The sequence below is a fragment of the Oncorhynchus gorbuscha genome, linkage group LG17 (genome assembly GCF_021184085.1).
Source record: "Oncorhynchus gorbuscha isolate QuinsamMale2020 ecotype Even-year linkage group LG17, OgorEven_v1.0, whole genome shotgun sequence".
Classification (NCBI taxonomy): domain Eukaryota; kingdom Metazoa; phylum Chordata; class Actinopteri; order Salmoniformes; family Salmonidae; genus Oncorhynchus; species Oncorhynchus gorbuscha.
The window spans coordinates 51,957,861-51,975,501 of NC_060189.1; the positions used below are offsets into that span (position 1 = coordinate 51,957,861).

The 17,641-nt window shown below is 42.3% G+C and overlaps 3 protein-coding genes and 1 long non-coding RNA gene across 6 annotated transcripts in view; all 4 read left to right on the top strand.

The window, feature by feature from the left end:
• Positions 1-17,641, top strand: part of LOC124001614 (gastrula zinc finger protein 5-1-like) — a 532,153-nt gene that overhangs the window by 313,027 nt on the left and 201,485 nt on the right. The gene's annotated exons all lie outside the window — the stretch shown is intronic.
• LOC124001634 (zinc finger protein 7-like) overlaps positions 1-17,641 on the top strand; it is a 76,401-nt gene that overhangs the window by 37,561 nt on the left and 21,199 nt on the right. The window lies entirely within an intron of this gene.
• On the top strand, positions 104-2,078 carry LOC124001684. Its single transcript, XR_006832835.1, has 3 exons — positions 104-150; positions 367-474; positions 1,534-2,078. It is a non-coding gene; the product is annotated as an uncharacterized LOC124001684 (long non-coding RNA).
• LOC124001664 (zinc finger protein with KRAB and SCAN domains 5-like) lies at positions 11,851-16,096 on the top strand. Its single transcript, XM_046308655.1, has 3 exons — positions 11,851-12,430; positions 12,853-12,983; positions 13,157-16,096. The coding sequence occupies exons 1-3, from the start codon at positions 12,172-12,174 to the stop codon at positions 14,342-14,344; spliced, it is 1,578 nt and encodes a 525-aa protein (XP_046164611.1). The 5' UTR covers positions 11,851-12,171; the 3' UTR covers positions 14,345-16,096.

Here is a 17,641-nt window from a genome sequence, read left to right on the forward strand (position 1 = left end):
GATGTGCTGCTGGTGAAGGAGGAGGGGTATGAGGAGGGTCTGGGGAACCCTGAGGGGACCATGGTCATGGAGGACACCCAGACTACACCTCCTCCTGAACCCACAGAGTAACCAGCTGAGCAGCACAGGACCACACACAGTCTCACTAAGGTGAGCCTACTGTGAACTACTGTCTGAATGGTATTAGGTCCGGGCCTGTATCCACAAAGCTTCTGAGAAGGAGTGCTGATCAACACAACTTATGTTTACATAGAAAAACACACATTATAATGGATGAACTTCACCAGGTACTTGACTCAAAAATCTCCACATGTAGAATGTTCTCTGTCATGTTTGTAAAGTCTATTTTCGAACCTCTTCCTGCAGGTGGTTGGCTGGAGGCTAACAGAGGAGACTGGGAGGCCATCTTGGATTCCCAGACCGGTGAAGCCAAGGGCCTGGGGGACGGCATCACTGAGCAGGCCAGGACCAGAGGTGACATAGTGGAAGTCAGTGGGTGGGGCAGCATCCTCAACTCTGGGCTGGGGAACAACACTGTTAACCACAACCAGAAACACAGTTGATTACAAAACAACAACCAAACTTAGTGTCCATGACAACAGCCTGGCTGAGACCAGAGTGAGGCGTAGGTTTGGTCGATGGAGAAGTGTCTTATTTGGTGGGAGAGAACAGTCACAGACAAGCCTAGCGATGCTCCGTCCTGCTCCTATTGTTGTGATTCAGAGAGACTGATGGCGCCTCAGGTTAACCCCCTAACAGGTGCTGCCTTCAGCCTGCCTTCTATAGGATCTATCAACTGGAACATGAACCCTGCGACAACACAGACACTCCCTGGCCTTCATCCTCCTCACACTCTCCTAATGTTAAACCAGACCTCAGGCAATGCCAGTGCCTCATCACTAAATACCTACACAAGCCCATTGACAAATGACAATAGTAGTAACGCAATCAGCAGATCCTGTGGCAAAGAGAAGTGCTTCCTGTGTTTGTTCTGTGGGAAAACCTTCAGTTTCCCCAAACAGCTAGAGATCCACAAGAGGATGCACACAGGGGAGAAAGAATTTGGCGGCCCCCTGTGTGAGAACAGGCTCTCCAACCAGTAGTACTGCGCAATTAACAGAAATGTAGATTATTTTTCCAATTTTAAACAATTAATTGACTGATGTTGGTTCAATTATTTGAATTCCATTAGTTTTTTTCTGTGACCGCAATGCAGCAGTGTCTCTAGAGAAGTCAGATCAAGCCCAAATTGTGCAATGTAGTAGAGTTATAGTTTCCAACAGGACAATATTTTCTGTAGTTTAGCACAGAAAACATGGTAATTAACTACAATGACCATAATTCATTGCGTGCCTACTTGTCCGGTCTGAGACGGAGAGAGACCAAAGAAGGCGCGACGAGAGGGATAGAGAGCAGTTGCTTTACCTGAAAACACACAATCTAAGATTGATATTTGGTATTCAGTCATAAAAGTATGCCTTATTTACTTTGAAGAACTAAGAACACAATTAAGATTGTGATTTCTTTCACCAGCACCACCTGAAGGGGCACCACAGTGTCCACTCAGGGGGAAAACCATACAGCTGCCAACAGTGGGGAAGAGGATCTCTCGCCAAGACCAGCTGAAGATGCACCTGAAGGTCCACATGGGAGAGGGGAGCTACCTCAGGATACACCAGCAGAAAATGCACAAGACCCATGTATAGAGTATTTGACATGTAATGTAGTACTAGTTAGTTTGTAGTTAATTCTTTTAGTTTTGGATGTATAGGGAACTGGATGAGGTGAACTGAGGAAAGAATGAGTATGATGATACAGAGTCGATATGGTTGGTGTGATGGTGTCTGTAAAAAGTGCTTCACTGATGAAGAGTTGACAACCTGTCATGTTTGATGCTGATGTTTTATAATGAGGAAATGATTGTGCCTTATTTCATGTTTACATGACAGGAAGTTAAGAATAAGAAATATTGAGATAAGAACATAAAGATGAGTGTAATGTAGAACCTTTTCCAAAGTATTCTAAATTGTATTTTATCAAAGCAAGGGTATTTTTTATAATAAACTCCAATGGCTCCATATTGTTAGGTAATTGAATCACAGTCGTAGAGATAGAGAAGTCAGAATCAGGACCGAACTACGAGGGACAGAGACTCCACCACACAGAACACAACCAGTGGACAGGTGGACTGAACAACCTCAGTCCTGGTGGTCATCAGAGAGACAGAGGCTCCAGTCAGGGATCCAGTCTGCAGCCCAGACCCTTCTCTTCACAGTATCAGTGCAGGGATGATACAGGGCCTGGGGCTGATAGAGATAGACCCTCCTGTTCCTATGATACAAACACCACAGTATCCATGATGAGAAGAGCAGGTCACCCTGGGCTTCAGCCTTCACAGAGAGTGGTGGGAGACCCCCCTGGTGATATTCTAACAGGAAGTCTGTCTTCTCCTTCAGGGTCTCGTCTAATGCCTGGTGACTGGGTTCATAGAAAGCCTGGTCCTGGGTCTAGCCTTCCTCAGTCACCTCATGGTTACCCCACCAATACAGACAGGGTCAGGATGGGCTTTCATCACAAGTGGTACCTCGCCTATAACACAGCACACCATCCCAACAACACCCAAACAATGGCTAGAGGTCAAGGAGGGAGCTCTAGTGTCATTGGGTCACAACGTAAGACACCGAGCATTAGGACGGACGCTGACAAGCCGTAACCCTACCCCACGTGTGGGAAGCGCTGTGCTGAGGGTGAACTATGTAAAGAGGCACCAGACCGTTCACACCAAGGACTTTCAAGTACAAACTATGTTACAAGAGCTTCTCCTTCCTGAGTAGCTTTATCAGACACAGGATTGTCCACAATGGGGAGAAATCATAGTAGTGTGGCTTGAGATGTACTCAGGGGATATTTGGGAACCATCCTTTAGCTGACATATTATAGTTATCATGTGAAGTGTCTTCAGGTAAGCGTTTTCTTTCGGTGTCCTTTCACATTCTCAGATGACACAGACTTGTTGTTTGGTGTGCAAGCATAACAGAAACACTGTCATTGAAGTGTAACACTGCATTTTCCCTCAATTTGTTTTTTCCGATGTTCTATTCATAACAGATAGACCCCAACATTATGTGGTACCTGTTTCTTTATGTACCAAACATTTTTAAATAGGTGATCAAACCTGTTGATATGTTGACTCTGCCTGTTTATCATTTAGAATTTAAATTGGCCTTGGTTTTATTGGCTTCCTTCAAACCTATATAGGTTTCTGTCCTTGCCACTGATGGGATCTAACCAGCCATTCTTTTCAGGTCATTTCCGGTCATTTGTCCACCTCACTTGTAGTGAAAGATCGTGAGTTGGCAATCGGCAGATCTATCACAGAGACCAACTGGCTGTATACACGGGAGAGCTGTCTTAAGGGTTGCGTCAATCAAATCTGGTACCATGATAAAATTGTGAACCAGAGTCACAGATTTAAGTATATTACTTTAAGTATTTTTATTTAACACAAGCGATAAATGGCAAATGCAATTTCCGTATATTCGTATATACGGGTCCGCTGTAACACCACGCAGGGTAGAACAGAGAACTAGCCAACACATGAATATTATCTTCTAAAATACTCTGACAGAAGTAGTTCCTGCTTCCGAGCTGGCCTGTCAGAGTAGAGACTGGGAGTGGTTTAAACTCACTCAGCCTATCGTTTATTGTTGGCGCATGAACTGGTCCCAGGCCCTAGGCGCTTCAGCGGTCAGGCGTTGTTGCTGTGTAGAATATCTATGCGCTCATACTCTCGATACAGTTATCACACACCTGGCTCCTGTTATTTAACAAAAGACTGTTTGTTCTCGCAACACTATGTTCTGCATGTGCCCCCAACAACTCATGATAACTGCCTACACCCAAGGCCAGCCACAGCCTTCTAACATACACAGACACCCTCATGATAGGCCAAGCATATTTTCAATCCTCACAGCTGATGGCAGTACTGTTGTCCTTGCAATGGGGAGGGTTGCTGTGTGTTCGGACTTGTGTGCAGTATTAGGGGTTTTGGGGTTAGGGGTTTTGTCTAAAAGGGATGCAGATTTTGTCAAAACACCAGTCTCAACGTCAACAGTGAAGAGGCGACTCCGGGATGATGGCCTTCTAGGCAGAGTCCCTCTGTCCAGGTTCTGTGTTCTTTTGCCCATCTTAATCTTTTCTTTTTATTGGCCAGTCCGAGATATGGCTTTTTCTTTGCAACTCTGCCTAGAAGGCCAGCATTCCGGAGACACCTCTTCACTAGTGACGTTGAGACTGGTGTTTTGCAGGTACTATATAATGAAGCTGCCAGTTGAGGACTTGTGAGGCGTCTGTTTCTCAAACTAGACACTTTAATGTACTTGTCCTCATGCTCAGTTGTACACCGGGGCCTCCCACTTCTCTTTCTATTCTTGTTAGAGCCAGTTTGCGCTGTTCTGTGAAGGGAGTAGTACACAGCGTTGTACGAGATCTTCAGTTTCTTGGCAATTTCTCGCATGGAATAGCCTTCATTTCTCAGAACAAGAATAGACTGACGAGTTTCAGAAGAAAGTTCTTTGTTTCTGGCCATTTTGAGCCTGTAATCAAACCCACAAATGCTGATGCTCCAAATACTCAACTAGTCTAAAGGCTAGTTTTATTGCTTCTTTAATCAGGACAGCAGTTTTCACCTGTGCTAACATGATTTAAAAATGGTTTTCTTATGATCAATTAGCCTTTTAAAATGATACACTTGGATTAGCTAACAGGAGTGATGGTTGCTGATAATGGGCCTCTGTCCCCCTATGTAGATATTCCATTGAAAAATTTGCCATTTCCAGCTACAATAGTCATTTCCAGCATTAACAATGTCTACACTGTATATCTACACTGTTATTTTAATGGACAAAAAATGTTTTATTTTATTTTTAAACAAGGACATTTCTATGTGAACCAAAACCTTTGAATGGTAGAGGATATACTTTTCTGTTGTTGCCTGTTTTGCATGTTATTTTGGCATTAATACGTATCAGATATCGGTTTGCAAATTATGTAAAAACATGGTCTCTTTTTTTGCTTTCTTGAGTCACCACAAAATCGATGGGTTGAGCTTGAAAATTCAAGCCCCTTTTGGTAATGCCATAGTATAGAGTTACATTAGAAGTGCCCTTCCAAAAAGGCTTTCACTCTTTAGCTACTCCTTGTTGCATGCTGGGCACCTGCAGTGTTTCCTCAGACCCATTGGTGCGGCTGGTTTCCGGGCTATGCAAGTGGGTGTTCAAACGTGTGGTTTGGCAGGTCATGTTTCAGAGGACGCATGACTTGACCTTCGCCTCTGCCGAGCCTGTTTGGAAATTGCAGCGATGAGACAAGATCGTCATCATGAAATAGGGGAGAAAAGGTGGATAGAAATTACCATCGGCCATTCGACATAAACATTACACAACAAGTTGGAAATCGCAAATTCAACAATGAGTGTTTTGGAAGGAATCAGTTGCCAACTGCAACTGATATTCAGTGTGTGGTCCAAGTCTGGGTTTTAGGGTGTCTTTTCCCAAGCTTAAAAGGAGAAACATTAAACACAATGGGCCAGAAAAAGTGGAATAAATTGGCCATGCTGTCAATCCAGCATGACTTCTGCCATGTTCAAAACAACTGGGAAACTCAGAGAAGTGGAAATCTCAAACTTCATTGAGTTCAAGACAACTGGGAACTCGTAAAAAATTAGCTCTGACTGGGAAAATTCATTTTGAATGGTCATCCAACTCGGAATTCCAAGTCGGTAATTCTGGCCTCTTTCAAGAGCTCCGACCTGAAGATCACTGACGTCATAATTCAACCTTATTTTTTTCCTCCAGAGTTCCCAGTTGTGTTAAATGCACCATAAATCCAGACAATGTCAGAATTTGATAACAAAATTTGCCCACAACGACCGCCGCGCCACCTTCCTTTTCAATGGAGCACAACAGGTGGGGCTCAAAACTGCCCTGAATGACGGGATGCCACTGAGAGGGGGCAGAGTGGTTGAAGCCAAAATGCTGTAAAGTAAGAAAGAGGGGCAGAGAAGTGAAAGCCTGTCAGTACTATTAATGTTTGAGAAGGTTTTGCCTAAGAAAGTACAGATGGGCTTCCTGTCTTTCACTGTTAGAGAGTTGCTCCCACCTTCATTAAGGTGTTTTAAATGCCAAAGAATGGGACATGTAGCAGCTCTGTGCAAAGTAAAGAAAAGATGTGCCAAGTGAGGACATGGTGAATGTGTGAACAATGTCAAGGTTAACTGTGGTGGTGGGGGCATGGTGCAGCATTTGGTAGATGCCAGGTGCAAAAAGAGGCTAGAGAAGCCCAAAGACATAAAATCACTCATAATGTATCTTATGCAGAGGCTGCCATGCAGATTGGTGGAACAATTAGGCAGAATGATGTAGATAATCGGGTTACTCCTGGAATAAGTGGACCTACTGTAGGAAATATTGCTTATGTTGATCCTGACATGGATACGAGACCTGTTCAGAAATCTTGCTCTCACAAATGTGTTGTGTCAAAGGACACTTTGATAGTTTTATCAGATTGACTTCATAGCCGTCATTGGAAAGGTGATCAACCTGGCGGCGTTTGTGGAAGGAAGAACTGCCAGGTTGAAGATCACTGTGGGAAGCAGCAACGGTTTTTAGGAGCAACAGATGTTAATGTCGCCATGATTGTTGATATGTTGATTCCCAATAATACTAATGATGCAATGTCTCAGTGTGATGATATTATTGATGAGTTATTGTCATCCTTTAGTGGAATTCCAGAAGCCTTATTGCTAAAGGTCAGCATTTTAAGGAATATGTAATTGTTTTAGAGATCAAACCAGATGTGATATGTGTTCAAGAAATGTGGCTTAGACCACATCTTGTTTTTATTATTCCTGGTTATTGATCAATCAGTTCTGATAGAACAACTGGACAGTGTGGTGGCTGTGCTACGTTCATAAGGGAAGATCTTGTATATCGTAATACACCTGTCCCTTCTGAATATGTGTGATGGTGAAAATATACAGTGCAGGTAGTACTATTAAATGTTTGTTTTTTTAAATTACAACACTTGTCATCAAATACCTGTAGAGATGTTTGATGAAATATCAGTAGAATTGGGCTCTAGAGAGGTAGTGCTGTGACTTTAATGCACATAACTAGTTTATGAGGAAGAACAGATGCTGATGGTACTACTGTGGAAGATGTGATGGAAACGAGCATCAGTATGTCTTAACGATGGATGTGGCACAAGCGTTGATGTTGTTAGAGGGGTTACATCCTGCCTGGACCTCACAATGGCTTCTAACTCTATTGCATCTAAGTGTGAATGTAATGTAATTAATGATTCTAGTGTTGGAAGTGATCATTTCCTGATTTGGTATACCATGATTTGTTCCTGATTTGGTGTACCATGAACTATGATGTTACTATTCCAGGCAGATTACCATTCAGAAGATGGGGCCTTCATAAAGCAGACTGGTAAATGTTTGGTGATCATTGCTTAAAGTCTGTTAGAGAGTTGGTGCCCCTCCCGGGCAACGAAGGAGTGGCTTCGTAAGAAGCATTTCAAGGTCCTGGAGTGGCCTAGCCAGTCTCCAGATCTCAACCCCATAGAAAATCTTTGGAGGGAGTTGAAAATTAGTGTTGCCCAGCAACAGCCCCAAAACATCACTGCTCTAGAGAGATCTGCATGGAGGAATGGGCCAAAATACCAGCAACAGTGTGTGAAAACGTTGTGAAGACTTACAGAAAACATTTGACCTCTGCCAACAAAGGGTATATAACAAAGTATTGAGATAATCTTTTGTTATTGACTAAATACTTATTTTCCACCATAATTTGCAAATAAATTCATAAAAAATCCTACAATGTGATTTTCTGGATGTAATTTTTTTTTTTGTCTATCATAGTTGAAGTGTACCTATGATGAAAATTACAGGCCTCTCTCATATTTTTAAGTGGGAGAACTTGCACAATTGGTGGCTGACTAAATACTTTTTTGCCCCACTGTATGTTCTGTCTTGGTGGTTCCAAACTTCTTCCATTTAAGAATGATGGAGGCCACTGTGTTCTTGGGGATCTTCAATGCTGCAGTAATATTTTGGTACCGTTCCCCAGATCTGTTCCTCGACACAATCCTGTCTTGGAACTCTACGGACAATTCCTTTAACCTTGTGGCTTGGTTTTTGCTCTGACATGCACTTTCAATGTGGGACCTTATATAGACAGGTGTGTGCCTTTCCAAATCATGTCCAATCAATTGAATTTACCAGAGGTGGACTCCAATCAAATTGTAGAAACATCAAGAGTGATCAATGGAAACAGGATGCACCAGAGTTCAATTTTGAGTCTCATCGCAATACTTATGTAAATAATGTATTTCTGTTTTTTATTTGTAATACATTTGCAAAAATTTCTAAAACATGTTTTCTATTTGTCCTTATGGGGTATTGTGTGTAGATTGGTGAGGGTTTTGTTTTATTTAATCAATTTTAGAATAAGGCTGTAATGTAACAAAATATGGAAAAAGCGAAGGGGTCTGAATAATTTCTGAAGGCATGTGCCAGTGAGTGAAGTGGATGAGTGGACGCTTCATGTGCTGATAGTTACAGACCAATAGCACTGATCTCTAAATTGTGTGAACTGATGGAAAAGATGATTGTCAGATTTCCTGGAACATAGATTTTTATTGAGTCAATGGCAAAGTGGATTCCATAAAGGTAGATCTACTTTGGATGCATTAGTAAAGGTGAACAATGAAGTTGAAAAAACTCTGGTCATGAAGTAATGGCTACTGTCTTTTTTGACATTGAAAAGGCATACAATACAATGTGATTAAGATGGATAGACTTGGTATTGGTGGGAGAATATACAACTGAGTTTTGGTGTTCTTATTTAATTGCTCTTTTTTAGTTAAAATAGGATCCATTTTATCTGATGCCTGTGGAGTTGACAATGATATTCCTCAAGGCAGTGCGATCTGTCCTATTTTGTTCAATATTATGATTAACAATGTGTTTTTGAATGTAGGTTGGGCTATTGGGGCTTACCTATATGCTGATGATAGAGCTATTTGAAAGGGGACAAGGAATATCTCTCATGTGACAATCTATTCAACAAGCTATAGTGGATTTTGAAAGATGGTCAATTGACTGGGGTTTTAAATTGTCAGTGGCGAAAGTCTTGCTGTATGTTCTTCTCTAAGAAGAAAGTTGCTGAGAATATACAGTTGTTTCTGTAAGGTCAGCCTATGGGGAGGGTTTCTAAGTACAAATATTTGGGTCTATGGCTCAATGAGCGATATACATGGAAATACCATGTCAAATGTTGAAAAAAAGTGTAAGAAGGTGGTGAATCTTATGCGCTTGGTCTTTGGTTTTGAATGTGGTGCTGATAGACAATCGTTGATGGATATTTATAGAGCTCTGATCAGAACGACAAATGATTACGGGTGTATAGTTTATGGAACAGCGGCGAAGACTTGGCTTCAGAGGCTGGACAGAATCCAGTATACAGCTTTAAGGATATGTATTGGTGCATTTAAATCAACATCTGCATGTGCCTTACTAGTGGAGGTAGGTGAGATGCTTTTGGATATTCAGTGTAAAAAAATGGTAATTAGCTTATTGGGTTAGGCTGAAAGGCTGTGAGGTTGACCATCCCACTGCTACTGTTCTAGATGACTGTTGGGAATATATTAGTGGACAAGGCAGTGGTTTTGGTTGGACAGTTGGAAAGCTTGCTGATGAGTGGTCTGAGGGAATTGGAGGTTGGCCCTTCTGTGGTGATAGGGGGATGTTCCTCAGTGATTACTCCAAGATCCTGTTGTTGATCTAACCTTGGTAGAGAAAAGAAAAGATAGGTCAAAAGTCAGTGATATAGGGAAACTGGTTGACAATTACATTGGTATTAGTTTTTATGCATTTTTACGGCTTTTCACAGATGGCTCCAAGGACCCAGCTAGTAGGCGCACAGGAACAGGCGATTACGTTCCTGAATTTGATGTGCAGAAGACTAACAGATGAACTTTCCGTATACTCATTTGAACTGTGAAGGATGTACAACCTGTCAGAATTATAGTATGCTCAGATTCCCTGTCTGTATTGAATAGTTTATCATCTGGCAAATCAAATAGGAGAGATGTACAATTGGAGGCATTAATATTATTATGGAGAATTGAGAACCTAGGTATAGTAGTGAGATTCTGCTGGGTCTCAGCCCATTTGGTCGTGGAAGGGAATGAAATTGTATACCAGATAGCCAAAAGAGATTTGAAACTAGATGTAATTGATATTAATGTTCCACTGGGTAGAGGTGAGGCCAAATGTAAGATCAAAGCCATTTTGATTGATGTGTGGCAGAAGAGATGGGACAATGAGACCAAGGGTCTGCATTGATATGCCCTCCGAAGAAAGTCAGATTAGGAAGGAAGAGGTGGTTTTTGCCCGATTGTACCTAGTCCATTGTACATTACATCTGGTTGCCAAGCATGTGAATGGTTTGTGTCTGAAGTCTATGGTCGATGTATAGGGTTATTGAGGCTTAACAGGGTTTGGAAGGGATTTGGAAGATGGGGGGGGGGGTCTATTTAAAGTTAGTATGGCTCTTTTTATTTTCTTAGAATTACTTAAGTAGGAGGATTTAGAAATGTGGAGCTAATGTTTGTTTGCGGACCGCCATTATATCATAGAAGAAGAAGTAAACAGAGGTAACCGTCGGTGATGGCAGAAGTCAATACAGAGTTTGAATTGAAAAGTGCTTCGAGTGGAGTTGAAGGAGAGGAATGGACAACAGTAGTGTCGAAGAATGGAATGAAAAAAATGAAAGTGTCAATAATTAAAGGGGGATGATAATATATCCGACAAGGATTCGTTTCTTGTTGGGATGAGATTTTTTTGATGATGATGTTTATCTGGGATATCCGTTCGGGGTCTCGAAGAGGGTGAATCGTATGTTGATAAAAGTTCAATCAGAGTGACCAGGAGTGGGCTTAATTCATTTTGTGTCTGAGGAACAGAAGAAGAGGGCAGTGGGCCTCACAAGAATCGAGTCACCCGAAGTATTTGAACTCCGGAGTAGGGTGTCTCCAGGGTGTCGATGGAAGTTAGGGAGGAAAACCTTGTGACAGGAATCCCAGGTGTGGTTCGTGCCCGTCGCTTGACCTGCAAGGCGGAAGGAACAATGGAAGAAAGTTAGTCGGTTCTATTGTTTGTTGATGATGAGCACCACCCTATGCATGTGAAACTGAGGTATATGAGTTACGCAGCAAGAGCTTTTATCACCAAAACAGTGTAAATTCTGTATAGGATATGGCCATGTTTCAAGTGTGTGCAGATGGGTGGAGTATACAGATCGGAGTGAAGAATGGCCTTGTTGCAATTGTGGTTGGGATCATGGCCCAGAGTTCGTGGAGTGCCCTGTAAGGGTGAAGGAGGTTGAGGTGGCAAAAGTTAGGGCGGTACATCTGAGCTCCTAGGCAATCAAAATAATTGAGTGAGCAAGTGAAGTTGAAGAAATGGTACTGTAGTTGATGCATCAATGCTCATAGTCAATAGGCCTATTTGTCAACCAAGAGAACCACACTTGCTGTATGTAAAGAAAGTGGATTTTGTGGCTTTCATTGCAGCTGTGAAGCTGCACAGCTCAAGTAGAAAGGAACTCATTGTAGCTGCAGCAGGAAAAGTATCTGGGTCTTTAGTAATTCACAGCGGAAGATTTACCAGGGTTATTGCAGATGGAAGACGTGCTATCCTCCCAGGCTCCTGAGCCGGTGTAGGGATCAGACATGGATTATTGCTTTAAACAGATGAAGACAGGATCATGTTGATGGGAGATTTCGGGTAGTCAGTATTTTTATCCACATTAATTTAGTATTTTGGGATCTTTTATTTAATTCCGCACAGTTGGTGGCGACAATACATCTTTTTGCGTGTAGTTCGACATAAAACCCAAAGAAGAAGTGTAACCGGAAAAGAACAGCGACCAAGAACCATTTCCACGTTAGAGTTGTTGTTATTTAGACGTTTATTAACACCATGGAACTCAAAATGAGCAATTTAACTGCACAACATCACATACTTACAGCACTTGGTTGACAGATGTTATCGATTGTCGAGGTAACGCTAGCCAGCTAGTTAGCGGATAACGTTAGCTAACGATGGCTAACAGTATGGTTTTTCACACTCAAATAGCCTCCATCATGGAGGTACTAGCAAATGCAGCCGTGGCAGAGGTCTGTAAACTCGTAGACGACGACTATGCAGTGTTTCGTTTGGAAATGTCCCAAAGCCAGAAAGAAAACAGGGCATTGCGGAGGAAACTACAGCTATTCGAACTGAAGGTGGCACGGGAGCGCGTCCTCGCCAGTCGTCCCAGTAGTGTCAAGCTCGTCGACAGACACAGAGGAATGGCAAGAGGTACTGTACATGTTGCAGAAGGCCGAGCTTGTGCGGCCTGTCGCGGTTCATATATAGCTCAGTGCCCGTCGCACCGTTCACCTCTGCACATGTGTTCCTCAGAATTGGGTCTTGGTCATATTTTGGATAGTATGCAATAATTCGCCTGATTACTTAGTTATCTTGAGCAAAGACAATATTATATTTTAACCATATTCTTATCAAATTCTTGATTTACTACATGTCCTATTATTAACTCATGAAAACATTGTGATGCATCAAACGATACATTTCTCAATAAATAGTATATCAATAATTTATGAGAAGCGTTATCCTTACCAATTATAGTCAGTTTCAAAACTGTCAATAGAGTACAATACAGCATTGAGCATTAGCTAACATTAGCTAACCTAACCATCTCTTTCCCCCAATCACTCTCTCAGGTGAAGGACATCTCACTGGAGGCCACAGGAGTTTTGTGAAGCCAGTGGGACACAATACATGGAGAGATGACCAACCAATCATTGTTGATGAGGGGAGTGGAACCTCAACCCAGCCGGTTATCGTGATAGAGGTTTGTGTAATAGTGTTACATAAAGAAAATACAGTTACTTTGTGAATCAAATGTGGCCGGCTATTCACTTGCTTACATGTACATCCTTATTTATCTGCCATAAGGGAGCTTTCTTCCCTACAACATTTATCCAATTTTACTAATTTAATGGTAACAACCTCTTCTTGTGTCAGTCTGCAGATGCAGAGGCTGCTGGTCCTGGGGTCAAGCAGCAGAAGACTGAAAGAGAGGAGGACCCACAGCAAAGCAGAGACATCCAGACTGGACCGACTGGAATGCACCCTGTAGCCACGGAGGACACCGCCCCAGCGCAGTCCAGTTGCCAACGCATTGTCACTGAGGTCTGTGGAACACCAAACGCTGTCCTAAAGTCAGAGACGGACACTGAGACTTTAACTGTAACACACAGGCTCTTACACACAGGACCTGACCATGGATCAGACCCAGAGAGACTTGGGCTGGGGCCATTGGGCTGTCCTCCTGTTCCTGGTTCAGAATACTTACCGATATTTCACCAGGTCCAGAGGACGGTTCATTCTCGTGGAGATGGTGAGGTGTTATACACAGGCATTGATGACCTGTCTTGTACTTACGCTACAGAGATGGACCCTGGCAACGTATCCTTGGATTTAGAGACACAGACTGATCTGTCTAGAGGGGACTGGAACCGGTACAGTAGTAGTGTGTACTCTGAAGGGTGCCTAGATAAGAAAGGAGAGGTTATAGTCGTAGACGAAGTGACTGTGAAAGTGGAGGGCGACGCTCCTCCCACATGGAATACAAATAGTCACCTAGGAGACAGACACTCACAAGGCAGAGATTTCTTAGATTACAGGGAAAGCTTAGAGACAAATCCAAATGTTGTCCACCCGTTCCGGGATCGCGACCCAGTGTCCACGTCAATGGGACCTTCCGATTCACACGGCTGTGCCCTTTTGGATCAGGCATTGAACTCAAAAGACAGGGCTAGAGCACAGGCTCTGGGAGGGGAAGCAACATCTGGCAAAAAACAGGGGGTGAAACCCTTTAGCTGTACCCAGTGTTCTATGCGCTTCGCCCAGGCTGGCAACCTGAAGAGGCACCAGAGGGTCCACACAGGGGAGAAACCATTCAGCTGTACCCAGTGTCACATGTGTTTCGCCCAGGCTGGTGACCTGAAGAGGCACCAGAGGGTCCACACAGGAGAGAGACCTTACAGCTGCCCCCAGTGTGAGAAGAGGTTCTCCCACCAGCACCATCTGAAGATGCACTTGAAGATCCACACTGAAGCGAGGCTGTTCGCCTGTACGCCCTGCGGGAAGAGATTTTCAGATAGGAGCTACCTCAGGATACACCAGCAGAAAAACCATTCTACTCTATAACATAGAAAGTAACCATTTGACTCGATAGCTTCTGACGTTTAGATCAAACCCTGCATTAAAAGATGAACTTTCATTGTTGTCAGCAGAACATTTGGATTAACAAGAGTCACAGATTTCAGTGTTGAATATTCCTGGGTAGAATAATGCATCCTACAATACTGTGTAGACCAGTGGTCACCAACCTATTCAAGATCACTTTCATTGATCTATCGCTCAGAATTTAAAAAAAACATAACTTAACAGTTTTGTAGGAATGAGGTTTGGGCAGTAGGACTAATACATTATCACAGCATACTGGCTATATGCCTGGCCTGCCAATATTTGTTCTTCTCAGACCATATTTCAAAACTCAAGCATTGTTTACAAAATAGATCAGTTGGTGTAGCAACTTTCTTAGCATAATTTGAAATGATTTGCTTTTTTATTTTACTGGACTGATGGTACCTGCATCTGATTGTCATGGTGCTTTCAATACAAATGGGAGCTCGTGGAAAAAACTAGGTCAAATCATGATGTCAGTAATCTTCAGGTTGGAAAGTCTGAGGTCTAGAAAGATGTCAGAATTTCTGACTTGGAATTCATTCAAAGCAATTCTTTCCAGTTGGATCTCAATTTTTTTCAGAGTTCCCAGTTGTTTCGAACACAGCATTAGTCTCAGTGGAGGGAGGGAGAGAACAGCAGAGGGTCCACTTCTCACAGTCACTGCTCTCTCCTACTTTTCCTCTGGTGAGACTGAACAGAGAGGGGACACCGTCTTCCACCTGATGGCGAAACTCGAGTCGAAATTGAAATATTCCTCTTAAAGTAGACACGACGATGGACTAATAATAATAAAAAACCGCAGGGCTAGCAACACACTTGGCTACTCATTCATTGCAGCTGCATCGCGAGTGGAAGTAGTAGAGAAGAGCATTTTATGTTTTGCAATGGTGCTGAATTATTTTTATTTTTGACATGAACTCACTCATAAAAACAGCAGCTCTTTACTGTATTCTTTGACAGTCTCTGTGGTCATGGTTTTAAAAGTTATTAAGTCTTACGTAGGCTAGTATCAAACTTTACTGTGGAAGCTCTGTAGGCACAGTGATTTGAGCTATCTGATTGGCCAGTGCAGTAGGCGCAGTCACTCGGTCCGCCTGGTAGGTTTGTCTTTTCAAACAAATGCAATGGTTCAAAATGGGAAGACTTTGCTTAACCGGTGACAGCACCTACCGCCAACAGCGCAACACAAATCACATTTTAAAAGGAGCGCAAGCCTTTATCGTCGTTTTCTCTACAGAAATGTTTGGTGTGGAATGTCTTGAAGATTGACTGGTTGGTGATCACTGGTGTAGGCTATATGATGTTCACAAATGCCTATTGTATACATCCATTCACCAACTACATTTTTTTCCCAAGACACTTTTAATGAGGAAATTAATGCAGTTTATCAAGTTAATGCAGTTTCTTAGTTGAGATCTGTGTATGTGTGGCTTTCACCCTGTTCTGCATTCACCCGACAGCGCTTTAACAAATCTAATCAAATCTAATCAAGTTCACTGGTCGCATACACAGATTTGCAGATGATATCGCAGGTGCAGGCAAGTGCTTGTGTTTCTAGCTCCAACAGTTCTGTAATTAATGCCAGGTAACATAAAACAATACACACATAATCCCAAGTGGCGCAGCGGTCTAAAGTGCTGCATCTCAGTGCTAAAGGCATCACTACAGACACCCTGGTTCAAATCCAGGCTGTATCACAACCGGCCGCGATTTGGAGTCCTATAGGGTGGTGCACAATTGGCCCAGTGTCGTCTGGGTTTGGCCGGTGTAGGCCGTCATTGTAAATACGAATTTGTTCTTAACTGACTTGCCTAGTTAAATAAATGTTAACAAATATATATTTTATATATATGTAGAAATTAAGAAATATTAGAACGAGCCTTGTCAGAGTCCGGGAAATATACAGTGAAAGTATTCATACCCTTTGACTTATTCCATATTGTGTTGTGTTACAGCCTGAATTCAAAAATGTGTTTTTAGACATCTTTGCAAATGTATTGATAATGAAATACAGAAATATCTCATTTACGTAAGTGTTCACACCCCTGAGTCAATACTTTGTAGAAGCGCCTTTTGGCGGTAATTACAGCTGTGAGTCTGTAAGTCTCTAAGAGCTTTCCACACCTGGATTGTGCAACATTTGTTATTTTCAAAATTCTTCTCTCTTTCAAAGTGGTTGTTGAACATTGCTAGACAACTATTTTCAGGTTAGATTTTCAAGTAGATTTTAGTCAAAACTGTAACTCGGCCACTCAGGAACATTCAATGTCTTCTTGGTAAGAAACTCCAGTTTGCCTGTGGTTAGCTCCATTCCAATTATTTTTTTTATCCTGAAAAACTCCCCAGTCCCTAAAGATTACAAGCATACCCACAACATGATGCAGCCATCACTATGATTGAAAATATGGAGAGTGGTACTCAGTGATGTATTGGATTTGCCCCAAACATAACACTTTGTATTGAGAACAAAAAGTAAATTGCTTTGCCACATGTTTTGCAGTATTACGTTAGTGCCTTGTTGCAAACAGAATGCATGTTTTGGAATATTTTTTTATTCTGTACAGGCTTCCTTTTCACTCTGTAATTTATGTTAGTATTGTGGAGTAGCTACAATGTTGTTGATCCATCCTCAATTTTATCCTATCACAGCCATTAAACAATGTAACTGTTTTAAAGTCACCATTGGCCTCATGGTGAAATCCCTGAGCGGTTTCCTTCCTCTCCGGCAACTGAGTTAGGTAGGATGCCTGTTTCTTTGTAGTGACTAGGTGTATTGATACATCATCCAAAGTGTAATTAATAACATCACCATGCTCAAAGGGATATTCAATGTTTGCTTTTTTTTATTTGTACCAACCTACCAATAGGTGCCCTTCTTTGCGAAGCATTGGAAATCACTTTCATGGGATTTCCACAACATTCTAAAGCAGTGGTCACCAAACTACGGCCCGCGGGCCAGATACGGCCCGTCAGCACATTTGGCCCGGCCCTCTGAACAATACCAGAGACGCTATCGAATTTTTTTCCTATTTGGCCTCCAGAAAAACAAATCCTAGGCCCGGCCCTGTCAAAGAGAGAACGGAATAATGGCGAAAAGGTTAGGTAAGAGAAAAATTGATTCAGAATGCAGGGTATTTAACCTGCAGTGGACAAACGATAATTTTTTTGTTCAATGCAAAGAAAAGGCTGTTTGTCTCATCTGTCAAGAGACGGTGGCGGTATTCAAAGAATACAATCTTCGCCGACACTATGAAT

Excerpts from the sequence above, each read along its gene's own strand:
- LOC124001664 (XM_046308655.1), top strand. The coding sequence starts at position 12,172 with ATGGCTAACAGTATGGTTTTTCACACTCAAATAGCCTCCATCATGGAG. Across the intron at positions 12,431-12,852 it reads ACACAGAGGAATGGCAAGAG|GTGAAGGACATCTCACTGGA; the intron begins GTACTGTACATG and ends TCACTCTCTCAG. Across the intron at positions 12,984-13,156 it reads AGCCGGTTATCGTGATAGAG|TCTGCAGATGCAGAGGCTGC; the intron begins GTTTGTGTAATA and ends TTCTTGTGTCAG.